The sequence below is a fragment of the Lygodium microphyllum genome, chromosome 7 (assembly GCF_053477565.2).
Source record: "Lygodium microphyllum isolate KBCC chromosome 7, Lygodium_microphyllum_v1.1.10, whole genome shotgun sequence".
NCBI lineage: Eukaryota > Viridiplantae > Streptophyta > Polypodiopsida > Schizaeales > Lygodiaceae > Lygodium > Lygodium microphyllum.
The window spans coordinates 117,727,474-117,745,982 of NC_141141.1; the positions used below are offsets into that span (position 1 = coordinate 117,727,474).

General features: G+C 41.1%; 1 protein-coding gene across 1 annotated transcript in view; it reads left to right on the top strand.

Moving 5' to 3' along the window:
• LOC148033871 (zinc finger (CCCH-type) family protein) overlaps positions 1-18,509 on the top strand; it is a 124,007-nt gene that overhangs the window by 14,988 nt on the left and 90,510 nt on the right. Inside the window, 1 exon segment of the mRNA XM_087681876.1 lies at positions 1,481-1,613. Within this exon segment, the coding sequence (XP_087538002.1) occupies positions 1,481-1,613 (133 nt within the window).

Below are 18,509 nucleotides of genomic sequence, written 5' to 3' on the forward strand. Positions count from 1 at the left end.
ATTAAGGAAGGATGGCGCTAGCTACCCCCCGCGAACCGCCACACCCTAACCAAGGGGGTTGTGAATCCGCGCCGGGAATGTGGGCCGAACCCGTCGCGAGAGGTCTCTCCGTGGAAATCACTTGGCGTAGGAGGATGCTTGGGTGCCAGTGGGGGCTCTGGCCGTAAATCCCAATGTCTCCGGGCCTTGCACAAGTGTTCTATGTGACTCGGGATGGGATCTCGAGGCCTTGATACTAGTTACAAGGCGGAATCTTGGAAGGATAAACCTTCGGATTTTATTGCCGGAAGACGGAAGGATTTTTTTGCGGAGGCAGAAAGGAGTACTTAATTCTCTTGTATGGGCAGGAGACACGCATTAATCCGAAGATAAGTTAAGGAAGTGTTTGATCTTGTTTTAACCTGTCTTCACGTCTGTGGCCTAAATTACGTAAAGGAACTTGTGATTAACGGGTTAATTAAGGAAGCTGCCTTTTTATGTCAAACATAATGTGGTAGGTAATTAGATAACTAAAACAACCCTCGAGGGAAGCGTGGTGGATGTGACCAATGGGTCTATCCTACGGAAGGGTGGTCTTGGTTAGTCGAGAGCTTTTCTAAAAGGAAATGTTAACAAGAAATGTTAGGAGAAAGTCGGACTATGACCTTAGACAATGTTAAGCTCAATAGAAATTGGTGCGGAAAAGAGATAGAACAGGGATGAAACATTCATCACATATTGGCTATCCTTTTATAGAAAATTTTGAAACATTTATCCTATCAAAAACTTGAGTTTCATATTTAATTGAATTTTATTTAAAAAGAGTTTTGGGACCTATATGAGATTTGGAGGAATTTTGACAATAACACAAGATTATCTTTTAGGCTAATTCTAAGATAGCTTGACATAATAGTTTTGGCTTTGCAAGGTGATTTGTTGTGCTATTTGTGATTGCTAGAAATTGTATATGAGTACATAAGCATTGGCAAATATGAGCCTAGAACACTATACAAGATAAGCATTGGCAAATATGAGTACATAAGCATTGGCAAATATGGGCCTAGAAATTGTATGCGAGTACATAAGCATTGGCAAATATAAGCCTAGAACATAATACAAGATAAGCATCATTTTTTGTACTCCAAATTGAGAGCTCTTTAGTAATTCAAAGAAACATTGCAAGGGGCACTAGGGTGTGGGGGTATAGGTGTTATCTTTTTGATGTGGGAGTATTCTAGCTTTACTATTTGTGAGATATTTGTTCCATTGATGTAAAATTGAGGTTGCTATGCTTGCTAGTTAATGTCACTAAATCCTTTTACTACTTTGGAAGGTTGGTTTAGGTAACTAAGTATTGTTGTTTTTGGTTAGATTATGTGTTTTGTTGTGAATAAATCTAGTCTTGTTTTGTTTGTGATTTGTCAAAGCTTTTTTCTTATTAGTGGATCTTGTTTATCTTCAAACTTGTTGATGAAAAATAGTTGGAACTTATTTTTTAAAGGTGGTGTTTGTTGCAAATTTAATGGGGTGGTTGCATCGCCGATTATTGATGGCTACCGCAATAAATGTGAGTTCACAATTGGTCTTGCTTTGGATGGAAGGCGAGTGGTGGGCTTTTTGTCAGGCAATTTTAGGTATGTGTTTCGTTGTTGTTGGAAATGAAGCGAGTCAAAATGCTTACACAATTTGAAACTCGTCGTTAATCTATAGTGTATATGAATCTAGTTATTGATAGTGACTTTGGTGTTACATTTCTTAGTTTTGTGTACATTATTAATGCAAAAAAGATATATCTTTTAGTAGGCTTAGTTGTTTTATTTGTAGTGAAGGCATGGTGAATAAAGAGATTCCTTGTTTTAAGTGGTAGTGAAAAGAGCGATTTAGTCATGAATTGTGTATGATGAAGCACTTTTGTAGTTTTTCAAGATCTTCAAGTAGCATGGAGAACTGAGACTATTGAGGAATTGTTCTCTAAGGGTGGCTTAGTTGGAGCATAACATAGAATTGAAACTTATCAAGGCGCAAATCATATGCGAGGACAAGGTCACATTCTTTGAATTCTTTGTGCTTGATGAGGTTGTCATGGTAGACTTTATGTCGGGTCTAGGTGGCTTCCATGCACTGTAAGGCCATCTGTTGGATCTCGCCCAAACATTTCAAGTGCAGGAGATGGTGTTGCAAGAACTTGTCATCTCTTGGCCACTCTGTGATGGCTACTCGTAGAGAGGGAAACTCTAGCTCAACATGAAAATCAACTTCTGTGCTATACATTAATTGGAAGGGTGTTTGTCTTGTAGTGTCCTTATGGCAGGTTTTGTATGCCCAAAGGGCCTCTATAAGTTGATCGTCCTAATTTCCGCGATGAATAACTATCGTCCTTGTGAGGATCGAACAAGGATGTGATTGGTAATTTTGACTTGATTGTTGACTTTGAGGTAGTAGGGTCTTGACTTGTGATGCCTGATCTTATAGATCTTTATCAACTCTTCCATGATCTTGTTGAGAAAGTGAATGTCTTTATCACTTATCAGCTCCAAGGGATTGCCAAAGCGTGTGATAATGTTCTTGTATAAGAAAAGAGTCATGTTGTTACCATTAGCTCGTGTGAGAGCTTTGGCTTCACATCACTTTGTCACATAGTTTGTATAGACCAAGATGTGTTTGTTTTGCTTTCTTCTGGCTGGAGGGTTGATGGGTTCCACAAAATTGATTCATTTTTCGAATGGCTTTAGGGAAAGGATTGGTTATAACAGCATGGCATTGGTTTTGGTGGGCTTTCCCATTCGTTGACAGACATCGCAATGCTTACAGTAATCATAGGTATCTTTATGTGGGATTGGCTACCAGTATCTTACGATCGAGTAGAGCTTTTCTAGGTGTTCCTTCTCTTGCAAAATGCCCATCATATGGCTCATTATGGCAAGCTTTCAAGATAACTTTAATCTCGTCTCCTGCCACACATCGCTGTAGCACTTCATCTTTGCCTTTCTTGTATAGTGTGCTGTCTAGTAAGGTGTAGGGGGCTGATTCCAATATAAGATTTTTCTTCTCTTTGATAGAGATGCTAGGAGGATACTATTGTGTGGCCAAGAGGTTGGCAATGGCTGCATACCATGGGGTTAGAGTTTCCATTAGAAATAGAGGAGCGTTAGGAAGGTCTGGATCGTTTTGCTTATTTTTGCACTTTGAGGGGTTTGTTAGAGATGATAAGCCAGGACATGGAAGCAACTAGGCTTAGTAGCCACTTCAAAATCAAACTTTTGAAATAGTAGGAGCCATCTCATCATTCTGCATTTTATATTTGTCTTATTTATTAGGAAGACAACGTTGCATGGTTTCCATAGAATTTGAAATGGATTGACAGAAGGTAATCTGTCATTGTCCTATTAGTGACTTTACAATAATGAAAAAGAATAGCACAAGGATACTTAGAGAAATTTTCCAAAATAAATTTTATTATAATGAAGAGGAGTTTAATTTGACTCAATACATTGTATGAAATGTGGGTATTATAGAGTAGTTGTTACAAGGATAATAGCCACATGGCATGCAAATCTTAATAGGCACATTGGATTGGCACCTGAGATATTCTAAGACTCAATACATTGTGTGTTATATGGATGATATGATACAAGAGTTTCATGGATTATTGCCAATTGGCATGGAGATCCAAATGGACACATAGGATCAATAATGCAGAGGATTTTTGAACCATCAACTTTCACCAGATCCATATCATCCAACACAAAGGAATCACTCACCACATCAAAATAGTCGATCGAGAATTATGTGCTTTACCTAAACCTTATACAATACCTGCATGTACAAAAAAATACCTGCATGAATCCCTTTTAACAAAAATATTTGAATGAATCCCTTTTAGCAAAAAATATCTAGATAACTGAGCAATACAAAATAGGGCCAATTTATTTTATAAGGTGATCTGCTAAAGATAAGATTGAATCGTTGCTAATAAAAAAAATGGGCCGATTTAGCTTTGAGGAGCTTTTTTGGCAAATGATTGCACCTAGTCCTACAACTAATGCATCTGTGTGTACATGAAACTCCTTCATCTAGTTAGGAGGGTGCAGGATAGGTGCTTCAATTAGGACCTGCTTCAAGATGTTGAAAGCTTCTTTATACTCATTCGTCCAAACAAACTTTGCATCTTTCTTGAGAAACTTGTGTAAGGGGGTGTCTTTGTTGCGAAATGATCAATGAACCTCATGTAATAGCCTGCATGGCCAAGATAACCTCTTAACTATTTAAGACGAGTTAGTGTAGTTAGGGCAGCAATCTTCTTAATCTTTGCTGATTTGTTGCTATCCCCTGTGTAGAAACATTGTGGCCCAATAGAACTCCTGAGAAAACTTCGAAGATGCTTTTGTGGAGGTTGAGGGAGATTCCTAGTCCCAACAGTGATCAAATCACTGTTGTAGGTGTCCCCATTGCTTGCAAAGTAGGCTATAGACACAAAAGTCATCTAGTTAGATCTCAATAAAATCACGGAAATGGTTTTGGAAAGCGCTCATTATCACTCGTTGGAAGGTGATAGGAGCGTTATAGAGCCCAAATGGCATCACCTTGTAGGCATAGCTGCTCCATTTTGTTGTGAAGGTTGTATTTGATTGATCTTCTTTTTCATTCTAAACTTGATTGTATCGAGTGAGTCCATCTAGAAGAGAATAGAGCTAGTGTCTTGTGACTGTATCCAATAGTTGGTCTGCGAAAGGGATAGGGAAATGATCTTGCTTTGTCTTGGAATTCAACTTCCAAAAATCCACACTTATTCATGGGTATGACCATCATGGGTAAAATCCATTCACTGTTGAATATTGGGTAGATGAACTTAGCTTCCAAGAGTTTCAGTAGCTCAGTTTTACCAAGGCTAAGTAATTTGGATTCATTCTATATTGGTGTTGGATCGCAGGTTTGGCATTTGGCTGTAGATCAATGTGGTGTCGATACACAGTGGGATCAACTCCCTTTAAATCTTTATAAGACCATGCAAACACATCCAAGTTATCCTTCAGTATGTATGGAGGATTCCTAGTTGGGTGGACTCGTACCCACTTGTAGATGATGTTTAGTGCCATCCGTATCAATAAAAGTTAATCGCTTTTTACCTTCCACTTCTCTAATAAAGGTTCCACGGACAGTTTTTGGATATAGATCTAACTCCTTCAAGGAAGTAGCTTCCTCTCTTGATGATTCATTGGAATTAGTTGCTTTTGTCTTTGGGTGCAATTGTTGTGATACTTTGGATGTTGAAATGGTATAAGGGTTGTTTTTGGTTTGGTTTGTGGAATAATCACTTCTTGATCCAAGGACTCGTATTCTGAGGATATGTTTAGGAATGTCATATAACAAGGACCCATTTGATTTCTCTTCTGTTGCGGCATTGGTGCTTGTTGGCACAGTGCATCATCATTATCCTTTCTGGAGAAGGATAGATTAGGGCGACACCATTGGTAAAGGAAATATTCTTTTGCTTGATCTTTGTTTTATACATCTTCTATATGCTTCGTGGACCATTAATTGACCTAAAGGGTACCGTCATTCGTCATTTAATCCGACATGAGATCTTTAGCTTTTGAGGTCTCTAGAACTTGATCTTTAGTTGTATCCTCTTTAGATTGGACAGATTTCTCCTCTTTACTATTAGAACTTGGATCTTCACTTGCATAATCTTCCTCTTTGATTTTTTCTATACTTTTGTTATGGCTCTATAAGAGAAGAACATGCTCTTTGTTACATCTTCTGATTCTGTCTTTGGCTTTGCTATGGCCATATAACAGGGAGAGCAGGATTCGTTCTTGGTTCAGGCGGGAGAGATTCACCCATCGACAATGACTTTACTTCTTTTGGGAGATGGCTTACAGTGCCCACTATCAGGGATTGCACTCTAGGTTTCTTTGGAAAGATTTACTTGACAAAATCTTGTGTCGATGTGCCATCTGTGGCTTCGTTGAAAGAGTCAAATGAGACTTCTATGGAGGTGGATCCATGTTCTCTCTGTGAATCGAGGAGCTGCAACACTACTTTATTGGGTCCCTTGCCTAGGGTTAGGGTTCCTTCGAACCAATCCGTTTTGCTTATGCTACAAACAACCATTATCTTCCTAGCAATAGGGGGTAAGAGGTCCCATAAAAGTTTGGCTTCATTGCTAAGTTCTTTAGCTAGTAATCTTGTCTTGCAATTGTGGTGTTGACATATGGGAGAATGCCTAAAGGCTTGATTGTGCTTTGATCTGCCAGTTTGATGAGCCACTGAGTTGGTTGTATGCCTTATATGCCCAAATCTCTCATTGTTACATCAATCATTATATTTATTGAGGAACCTTTGTCTATCAACGCACTTGCAATGAAGTAATCTTCTATCCAAACGCCAATCTTTGGGGTATGAGGGTCCATAAAGGCATTAGCTACATCCAATTCTTTCTCAAGTTTTGGGGCTTTCTTGGTTTTGGTAGTAGTTGCAAGGTTGTGTTGAGCTAAAATATGCTTTACAATTGATTAGCATTTTTAAACAGCCCCAAAACACGCTTAATTAATGAAAAATGCAAATTTGGTGCATAGTTCGAGAGAGTTTAAGTGGTCACCTAAAACCCTAAATTTTGGGGCACCCTTCAACATCTATAAATAGATAGGTTGCCCACCATTAGATCTCATTCCTTCAGTGCATGCTCTCACTAGTTTTCTGTGTTTGGTCCATCTACCATCGCCAGCCCACAAATTGCCTCCGCGCGTTCGACTCTCCATCAGCTAGGCGATAGGTGGCAGCCCTCTCTCATCATTAGGCGTCAACCCTACAATCTGCACTTGGCCTTTTGATCCCCAAGCGGCAATTGGCAACCATCTTTTCCCTATTGGCGACCATCTTCTCTCTACTGTTGGCAGCCATTCTACAGCTACGTTTACAGCTTCCTCTTGCTACCCTTTATCCCAGGCACCTTTCCTACCGTTGCCTTAGTCATTTGACCCTCCGGTGATTAGCGTTTGGTGTTTTTTCTCGACTTCCACACTTTGACCGGTGGTCACTGCACTTGGGATCCATCTCTTAACAAACAAACACATCTTGGTTGTACATGTGTTTCCTCATTGCAAACCCTAGCATATCTTCACATGGTATGAGAGCCGATGCTCTTTTAAAGAGTATCCTGTGGTGATTGTGGAGGCTAGTCTTTGTGCGAGACTCAACAGGACTCGATTTTGACTGCTAATGTCTTAGGTACCTTCTTCGGATCCTATGATGTCCTATCAGGCTTCTCCACCATTGGAGACTTTGAAAATGCATTATGGTCTCAAGGAGGAGATAGACACACCTTCATCTTTACTATCTTTTTGTTCTCATTTTGGTCATCTTATAGATGAAGAGTTTGAAGAGTACTTGCCATCACGTACAGTTCGGTTTACACTCCTCCAACGTGTGCTACTACTTTGTCTAGACCGATTGGTGAGACTAGCAATCTCTGTGACCTTGGAGGAATGATGATGTTTGGCACATTTGGTGATCCATCTCCTTTATCTCCGCTAGGTCTTGTGTCAGGTTCGTATAACCCTTTTGAGTGTCGTATGAGCCAAAACCCTCCTTTGTTTCTTCTTTTAGTATGCAAGATTTAGATGGTTTTGGGTATATTAACTTTAATAGAGGAGGCTCTGGCTCTTGAAGGAGATACCCTTCATCAGGTATATCTCTACCATCTGTTTCACTTGAGCAAGTAAACCACATTTCTCAATTCCCTATCATTCCACCACTGTCTTCTCCACATTCTGATCTACTTACATCCTCATTTCAAAATCTTGGATTACATTCTACTTCTGCTCAAAGCACACCAAGGGTTGGATCTTTCATCTCTGCTCCTAATACTTTCGCTTTCTCCATCCCACCGTCTATCTATCCTCCAATCACTCCACCTCTTGGTGCATTGTTAGGGGGAATGTCACCCTTTAATACTGTACCTTTCACATATCCCCACTTTACCACATCCTTCCATTTTGGGATGGTTGTGATGGGCATCCCCCTCACTATCCTGGACACTCACAAAACCCCCCACACGACCTTTCAAACGTAGGGATATCCATCCTCTGCTTATGGATTCTTGTCACACATCCCTTGGGTCACTCGTACGCATGGATTTTCATACTCTCCTCTCTGTGTCTCTATCCCTCCACCATGGGCTCCTTAGGCGGTCACCATACCTCTTCCCAGTTCACCCATTTCCACATTTGGATTTGCTATGCATACTTCTCGTATGCATGGTGGGCACTTTGGATTCCTTACCAAGTGTACTCCACTCTACCTTCTTATTCACCCTATCCACCCTATCCACCCTATCCCCATTATACATCTTCTCCATCTCCTAGCACTATTGCTCCTGTTGCAATGGTCAAAATGGTCTTCACGGATAAGACTCGTTTTTGCGGCTCGAATTTCATCACTTGGTCGAATTCCATGCAACAAGTGCCTGAATCTCAAGGACTTTGGGACCTCATCATTGTACCAAGTTTGGACTCTCGATTAGCTCACTTTGATCACATTCATCAATGAAGAATCTGTAATGCCGCATCCAATGTTGAGTTAATGCAGGTGTCACTTTCTGAATTCCACTCTCAATTACATTATTTTTCTTCGCATTTGAGCACTAGAGTCATCTCATTGACTGCTATGATACTTGAGATTACACTTGATGTATCAATCTTAATTTTGAGCTTCAAGAGTTTTCCATTAAGGAAGGGGATGATCTGAAAGTCAAGTTGGTTGAGTATTGGCATTTACTAGTCGAGTTTGCCACTACTAGCTTTCCGAAGCCAAATGATGATTACGTTATGTTCTTCTTGAACAAGCTACTCGACAAATACTTCCATTTTATCCAACACATTATCTCACTACCTAGATTGTCGACCTTCTACAAGTTTGAGTGTCAGTTTTTGCGTTATGCGAGGCCATATGATCAAGTCTATAAGAAGTCTTCCACACACATTTATTTAGAGAAGTGAGGGCTGGTTGCTTCTTGTTTGGGAGGGAAGACCACTAGTGGCAAGAACTTGCAAGATGTGAAGGCAAGCCAAAACAAGCTTTGACGAAACCAAAGAAACATGATCCAGTTGGTAGCAAATTTCTAAGAGAAATAGGTTTTACACACATTGCCAGAGATCGGGCCATGTGGATGAGGAGTGTCATACCGAGGCCCAAGGTCTTTCATCTAGAAAATCTCAGCAGATTGCTGCGACTTTCTCCACTCCGGTTGGCTAGTCCAATGGGGCTACGTCTCTTGCTGCTGTACTGTTTGCTCCGTTTGCGTGAGTGGCTATTGGACATGTGGCACGCAGACAGTCTCAGCAACCTATCTCCTTCACTACTTCTAAAGGATTGGTTGATTGGTCCGCTAGTGGCTCACCTATTGCACTTTATGCATCCATTCCTAGGGCATCCACTGCACCTTCTAGTATCACTTTTCCACCTCGTTGTACACAATGGTGGCCACACACTTAGCCTTTTCCTTTTCAAACTTCTACTAGCATATCGGCTTGCACTCGTCCTTTTTGAGCTGGAGATAGAAGCTGTGTACGGTTTCTTTCATGGTTCCATCTATGTGGAGTTTTGCTCTTATATTAGCATGGAGGCTTCCCCTCCCACAGTGGATTGTGTAACATCTCTCTTGATGCTATCATGTTGATGACTTCTATCCTTGCTCTTCTAGTAGGATGCTTCATCATCTTCATCCACATGGTACTCGGTACCACATGAAGATTTATATCCTCAGGCTCCTCTTCCTTTTTTGGTATCGACATCTAGGTTGAGAGGGGGTTTCCACCCTTCTTGGTATTCTACAGGTTTCGGCACTTGTCTTCGACATCAGCCTTTCCCCCTTGTTGTATCTTTTCCTATGCATTGCATGATTTCATCATCTTTGTACTAGAGCACTTGGGCAAGTGAACAATTTTTCCACAACGGACATTGTCTAAGTGGCACCTATTGCATGAGCATTCTTCAACAAATAGTATGTTGTGTATCCCATTGTGTAGAGCATCCCTAGACGGATTCTAAGCTGTTTCCACCAGCAAATTACATTGCCATCCTTCTTCCTAGGATACTTCATCACCTTTCCCTCGTCATGGACATTCTTAAGTGGTTGGGTAAGCTTGTACTGTTTTGTGATGTGTTGGGTGTACCATTCCTACTCTTGTCTTCAAGGTCACTGTTACTTAATTAGTGGCCACCCTCTTAAAATTAACTTTTCACCACAATTTAAAAACAAAGAAAGAAAAAGAAAAGTTCAATGAGTTTGTATTGTTTTGTGATGTGTTGGGTGTACCATCCCTACTCTTGTCTTCAAGGTGACTGTTACTTAATTGGCGGCCACCCTCTTAAAATTAACTTTTCACCACAATTTAAAAACAAAAGAAAAAGAAAAGTTCAATGTGGTTCCATTTGCCTTTTTTGGGCTCGGTAGGCCATTAGGAAGTCAATGAGTACCCTTTGTCCTATGCCCTGTCCTCTCTGGGATAATTACTTGAACTCCGATAAGATAACTATTTCCTTTGTTTTGAGTGGTCTCCCAAAAACATGATTTTTGGGATACCCTTCAACATCCATAAATAAAGAGGTTGCCTACCATTGTGGTCCATCTACCATTGCCAGCCCACAAATTGCCTCCTTTGTACGCTCAACTCTCCATTAGCCAGGCAACATGTGGTAGTTCTCCCTCATCATTAGGCGTTAGTCCTACAGTTTGCGTTTGGCCTTTTCAGCCCCAGGTGATAGTTGGCAACCATCTTATCCCTATTGTCAACCATCTTCTCCCTGCTGGTGGCCATCCTACAAATGCATTTGCAGCTTCGTGTTGCTGCCTTGTGCTTCAAGCACCTTCCTTGTTGTTGCCTTAATCATGTGACTCTTCGATGATCAGCATTTGGTGTTTGCTTGGACTTTTGCACCCTAACCGGTGGTCACTGCACTTAGAATCCGTCTTTGGTGGACGTCACTCTTTGATAGTGCATTGCTCTGCCCTTGGGCATTTTGTACACTCTTATATTCATTTACAACAATCATTCACTTTAGAGTTTCTTCTCTTTTCTGTTTGAGTTTTGAGCTTTTGCATTTTGCGATTTGCATTTAGGATTCGAGTTTTGCTTGTCTTTGTCTGAGTCTTTGTGTTGCTGTCTTGGTCTTACATGGTTTTTTTTCTTAGTACAAACCCTAGTAGATCTTCATAGGTTGGACATCGTTAGGTTGGGATAGTCTTTAACAGTGTGGCCTTCTCTTTTGCATTGATTGCAGACGGCTTACCTAGTTTTATAATGCTGCATAAATAATTACTTCCTTTATCAAAATGGTGGCTACGTCTTCCCTACAACTCCTCCAACCTATCAAGCGATCACTTTCTTTCTCCTTGTTACCTTGCTTTCCTTGCTCTTCTTTTACTCTTCTCTGCTCTTGCTTCTTCCTCTTTTCTTCTATCTCCTTCTCTATTCTCTATTCTTCTTCTACTTCTTCTATTTTTCATTTTCTTTCCTCATCTATTCTTCTATTACTTCTTCTCGAACTCTTCTTCTTCTTTTCTTTTATTTTTCTACCTTAGAAGAAGACCACAAGAGTAAGCTATACCGGTGACCGGATTTCAAACATGAATACATGCAACCATTGACAAGGCAAGCAAGATGAACCATCGGCTTCTAACATTGCGACACAAGATGTTCGACAAGAAGAGTACGAGTTTTGCCTTTTTTGTTTTTCATTTTAAGTTTTTTGTGTTCTTGCATTTGTGTTCTATGTTTTTCTCTATTCTAACAAATCCAACGTTTGCACTCTTTAATCCCATGAATTGGGTCCTTCCGATTCGGCCTTCCTAACCTAGCCGCATGGATTTTAGAGTATGGTAGCCACAAACATGGACAATCGATACCCCACCATTCTCTTCTACACTTATGCACAAGCCTCCTATTTACCCACACAAAAGGAGAGAACCTCAACAAGTTTAGTATTCTAGGTCGTGTTGGCTAAATGCACAACGGTTAGGACATTGGATGGACTTTTATTATTTCAGAACTGCAACTTACTTTGGTGACAATCTCTCACCTTGTCTCTCAACACTCCACTCTAACTAACCATGCATCCCTCTCTCTATCCCAAGAAAGCAAGTACACAAGACTAGCTTTGAGGTGTAGTGAACTCACCAACTTACCTTCCTGCATTGTGGTCCGAATGCTTGAAAGCTCGAAGATGGTTCCATGGTCCAAACAATATGATTCGATGCAGTCTCTTCTTTGTATCCACCATCGACCATACCAATGATGAGAGAAAAAGATGGAGAAGAAAGAGAAAAAGAAGATAGAGAAGGGCTTCACCTCTCTGGATCCCTCACTCTCTCACTCTCTCACTCTCTCACAATCTCACAACTCATACACTACTCCAAACTCAACCCTCTTACAAAGAAATGGGAAAAAGAAGAAGAAAAGCAAGAAGAAGATATAAAGCTTCACTTTCCCTTAGCCCCTTGCTCAACACATCCCTCAGTTATTCTCAACAATGAAGAGAAGATGATAGAATGGAAAGATTGAATGGTTGTATTGATAGAGCTTTTGCAGCGTGGATGTGTCAAAAGGGTAAATACAATGGAGACCTCCCACCCTTATATAGACCACGATTAGGGCTAGGGTTAGGTTATTTCTCTAAGATGGCACCCCATTTGTGTTTTAGGATTTGCGCCCCACTTTGCATCTTAGGGTTTGCGCCCTTTTTGCGTTTTAGGATTTCCACAACTGTGAATTAGGGTTAGCACCCTTTCTTAGACATCCTATCCCCTCTGTGGGATCTAGGCCGGTCAATCCTTGAAGCATGCTTTGTCCTTAACCTAAATAGACCTAGCGTACACTATTCGAATCACAAATCCATGTGCGTAACCCACACAAGTTTTGCAAATGTGACAAATACAAGTGTGGGTGATAATACAATGTGCATGGGAGTGAGACTTGCTCTTATAGAATAATATATCCGTGAATATAATGTGATGTCCATGAAGTACAAAACAATATAAGTGCCCAAAAATAATAGATTGAAGCTCCAAAGTAATAATTCACCATAAAATAAATTTGGCACTTGCGCTTCAATCTTCTTTGACTTTATTCTTCATAAAATATTGTTAACATGCACAAGGAAGGGAGGCTAATTTTGAAGACAAGTGTTGAAACTTGTAAAATACTAAGAAAGGGTAGGAACCCTTGTTAGCTTGCCTATTTTAGGGTCTTTAGGTTGTCATCTCCTTGTCGTGAGCTCTTGTTAGAGTTTGATGGAGACATGAGAGTTCTGACAATTTAGTGTGCTTTTGTTGTGTGTTTTCCAATCATTCTGCTGCCTTTAGTCACTGTGATTGCCGCATCATCATCAGGACTACCATGTCAACATCGATACTGTCATTTCATCATTTCCACAGCCAGCTTGTGGAGTCGGACTGCATTTACTGCAGTAAGCACTATTTTTAGTAGGTTGACCCATTTTTTGCCATGTGGACAACAGGTTGGCTAGTTTTGGCAATATTCAGCTACGAATAGCTGGGTGGCTGGGGGGTTTATTCATGTTTTGCAGGTTTCTGATTTGCACACATTTTCTCCAACATACTTCTCCATCTTCTTTGCTATTGCTGCTACCATCATCATTCTCAGCTTGATTTGGTGCCCTCATTGACACCTGGGCTGATGTAGGGATTGATCAGTCCATAGTGTGGTATTCAGCATTCATCTTTAGTCAGTGTAGATTTCTTCCTTCTTATTTTTTTTCTCTCTCTTTCTTTCTCTCTATCTTTGTGTCCTTCCATTCCACACTCTCACAAGGTATCATCACCAAACGTTAGGACTCAAAGTTGACCTGGGGTGAGGTGACATTCCTAGACTATTAAGGTAGCCTTCTACATCAATGATTTGCTGCAAGTGACATTCTCCATCAACAGGAAATAGTCAACATTTGCGTTTTGCTGAGTGGCATTTGACCATCCCCATCATCATATTGTGCAAACAATAGCTTTTCTCCTCTCGGCGGACCATCTACATCATTTCTCTCACGAACCTGTATGATTTCACTCTCTGAGGGGCTATCTATGGAGGATGAGGTCTCTTATCATTCCTTTGAAAGATAGAGAGATTATCACACTAGTTCTTGCGAAGACCGGGGAGAACAGAGGTCACCAAGTTTGTTTGTACGGTAGTCATATCTTGTTCCCTACATGTTTCACACAAAGAGCTGTCACCATGGTCTTAAGATGCCTCCTATGGCAACTTTAGTGTAGGTACTCGTACTTCTTTCTTTGCCCAAGGAGGTCTACTTGGATGCAACTATTCATTATGGTCATGTAAGGTGGAGTGTATTCTCGATACCTTCAACCTTTGGAAGTTTGTTTCTCATCTTGTACCTTGTTTTGTGGAGGATCCTAAAGTGGGATCAACAACGGATTGTGTTGCCTTATGGGATCAACTTAAATCACGAGCTAGATCTTTTCTTTTTATGAGCCTGATGGATTGTGTCCTAGTCGATATTCGCGAATTGAAGATTACCACGGAGGTTTGAAAGAAGCTAGTATCTCTCTATCGTCAAAAGATGTTTGCCTATCGCATATCCCTTGAGAAAAAGCTTTGGATGCTCAGAGTCGATGATTCTTCTTCCATGAAGGACCATATCAGCAAATTGGAGGACATGAGAGATGAGCTTGCATCTCTTGGATAGACTATATCTTTGGAGGACATGGCCATGATTCTTTTGACCCAGTTGCCATCTCTAACGTTTGATGTATTCTACACCAGTCTTTTGAATTCGAGAACTTGAGATACATTTCTTTTGGAGTACCTTGCCCCGCTAGTTTTGGAGCATGACGATAGGCTTAGAGATAAAGGCTCCTGTGGATTCGACTCCACGAAGGCATTTATAGTAGGTTTGGGGGGAGGGAAGAAAAATGGGAAGCCTCAGGCTAAGAAACAAGAGGACAAGATGGATGATTCAAAGGATTCCAAGAAGAAGCTCGAGTGTCCCCATTGCAGCAAGGGCACTCATTCAGAGGAGAAGTGTTGGCAGAAGTATCCCCATTTGAAGCCTAAGGATGGGCCCAAGGATTGGAAGGCTACACCTACTACCACCGAGTTTGTTTTCATCCACTTGTTCGAGGTGGAGGATATATCACTTGCCTCTTCCTGTGTGGAGAAACCTTGGCTCATGGATTGTGGGGCCTCTTTCCACATGACTTACCTCCAGGATTGGCTTCAAGACATGAGATCCAAAGGGGCATCCCTCACCATTGGTGACAACTCTTTCCTCCCCATGGAAGGAGTGGGGACCATTCCCCTATTACCCAATTGGTATACTCCTTTGGCCAATGTCTGTATGTGTGAGATTTGGACTTTAATCTCTTGTTTATTTATGGTGTTACACAACTAGTTTCCCGAGTCATCTTCAACCAAGATGCGGTCACCTTGGAGGATGTATCTATAGGAGCTTTATCTACTTGTAGTTCTTGTTGCATGCTCTCCCCACAAGCTTGGATTGCTTTGGCATGCTAGTTATGGGCATTTAGACCTTGATGCTATTCGATGGGCTTCTCGAAAGAAGATGGTGGAGGGGTTTTTAGATTTCCCCTGTTCACACTCTTTGCCCCAGTTGCTTGAGGGACAAGTAGCATTAGCAATCTTATCCACAGGTTACTACTCGGAGGGCTTCGACATTGCTTGAGTTGGTTCATACTGACCTTTGCAGACCTATGGACACGGCCTCCCTTGGGAAGGCCAAGTACCTTGTGCCGATTGTGGACAACTTTAGTCGTCATGTGTGGCTATACTTCTTGGAGTGCAAGAGCATGGCATGCTCCTACTTTTGTTAGTGGAAGGTGCTTGTGGAGATGCAAACCTCTTTCAAAGTTCATGGTGTACGAGTAGTACTGCACAATTAGAGAATGGTGTGGTGGACCGTACCAATTAGACTATGCTTGAAATAGCCCAATCAATATTGGAGCATAGGAGTCTTTCCCATTCCTTATTGTTAAAATACACGAGATCTAGAGCATGGCAGATGTGGAAGCTATGGAGGTTGAAAGTGAAAAAGGAAACTCACGAAGACATTGACCTTGACAAGGACAAATTGTTACACAAGTGAATTAGGTTCCAAGATTGAGACTTGGACTCATAAACACAATCTTGTGTATTGACAGTGACATGACACTTTATTGGAAAGAAAAGAGTATTATCATTGCATTAGAAATAGAGTGCAAGTAGAATGCTTTATAGGATTTGCCCTCACTGTTCCTCACAAAGGGACTAAAGTAAGTGTGATTGCAAATATTTCGACACCCCTTCTCAATCACAACCAGAAGTACAAGCGTATAGAGGCTTTAGTGAAAGCAATACCTGTAAAGTGTGGGCACATCATAAACATGGCAAAACACTAGAGGCTGTCGCAGAAAAGGCTAAGTGTGGGTGCCACAAACATGATGGACATCCAGAGGCTGTAGCAAGGGCTTCACAAAGTGTATAGAGGCTTTAGTGAAAGCAATGCCTGCAAAGTATAGGCACACCATAAACATGACAAAACACCAGAGGTTGTCATAGAAAAGACTAAGTGTGGGTACCACAAACATGATGGACATCCAGAGACTGTAGCAGGGGCCTCACAAAGTGTATAGAGGCTTTAGTGAAAGCAATACCTGCAAAGTGTGGACACACCATAAACATGGCAAAACACTAGAGGCTGTCTTCACAGAAAAGGCTAAGTGTGGGTACCACAAAAATGATGGCATCTAGAGGCTGTAGGAGGGGCTTCACAAAGTGTACAGAGGTTGTAGTACAAGGCTAACTAAGGAGTTTACAAGTTTATGTTTGAGGCATTAGGGCTAGGAAATATAAAACTAAAAAAGTCTATATGAATAGAATGATTGATGAGGTTTGTCCTTCTCCTGGTGGTCTTCTTCTTCTTCTTCTTTTTCCTTTGCTCTGTTTTCTTCTTATTCTTTGACTGCAACTAGATAGGCCTTTTGGGACCTCTTTCTGGCGTGACAGAACTTCTCAGTGTGTCCAGTCCTTTTGCAAAAATCACAAAAGAGCTGATCCTTCTTGCCTTTGTACTTGTTGCCAACATATAATGTATGTTCATCTCTAGAGGTACTTGGTTCTTCCTTAGTTTTTTAGCTTCTCCTCCTCCTCTAACAGTGATGCCTCGATATGAACAAGTTCAGGATTTGGCATGTTAATTAAAGTTGTTAATACATTATTATATTCAGGAGGCAAACTCTTAAGTAGAACACCGATGCAAACATCTTCTTCCATTTTAATGTTGATTCTTACAAGTTGGGTTAGAAGGCCTTCCATGTAATTTACATGCGTGGCAAGTGATGTGTTGGACTTCATTTCAAGCTTGAAAAACTCAATTAGGAGACCATACTTTGATGATTTAGACTGTGCACTGAACAAAGTGTCAAGTCTCTTCCATGTATCCTGTGAGGTCTCACAGTTGTCTACATGGTGGATATAGCTGTCGTCTAGCTCCAGTTTGATAATGGCTTGAGCCTTATCATTGTTCTTTTGCCAAGTGATAACAAGATCCGCATCACGGGGCTTCTTTTCTTTTCCAGTGGTAATGCCCCAGAGGCCCTTCTTCATCAGGATGAGTTTGATGCGGGTCTGCCAGGTATGAAACCCGACTCCTTTGATGCGAGTAGTTGGAGAGTCTTTTCCTATGTTAGAAGGTTAGAGCAATAGCAAATCAGCACTAGATTTCAGCAGTAGAGGAGTTGAGTATAAGTGCCAAGAAGCACTAGATGAGTGTCAATGGACACTATGTCCTTGAATCTTTAACCTTTCAGAAAATCCTTCAAGATCTTTCAACCCTTGGTCTTCATAATTTCCATTGAGACTCAATCTTGAAACTCTGAAATTTTTCAGTAGTAGAGTTGATTTTTAATGTGTTAAGAGACACAAACAATGGTAGTGTGAAAAACACACTATGTAGGTGCTATGAGATTGAACTTGATGTTAAGCTTTGTTGCTTGCTTCAAGTCTACAAGATCTTTCCTCAGCGATTTGTTACCCAAATGTGTGCTGGTTACTGAGTAAGAACTCTAATTCAAGTGGCAGGAACTCCACTTGACTAAGAATAGCTAGAAAAATGAAGTGGTTTTGAGCTTGAGCTCAAAAGCTATGGCTTCTCAACTTTAGGATTTACTGCAGCCACTGGTTTTTTCTTTGCAACAGCCCGACGCAGCAATATCTTGATGAGATCTTTGGTGAGAAGGTGCCTTAGTTGTCGAGCTTTGAAAGCCCTATGCTCTTGTCTGACATTGTGACGCAGGCGAAGCACATGGATTGTATGACCAGCCAGAAGCGCAGTTCTGGACAGCGCAATCAATTTCAGCAATGCTGAGGCCAACGATCATCAATGCTATTGTTTAACGTGCCAGAGAGCTGCGCCATGAGGTGATGAAGAGATCTCCAGAAGACATCTTGAGCTGAAATGGTCTCTATGAAGAGATCCAAGGGCTCCAAGGAGGCAGGGTGCAG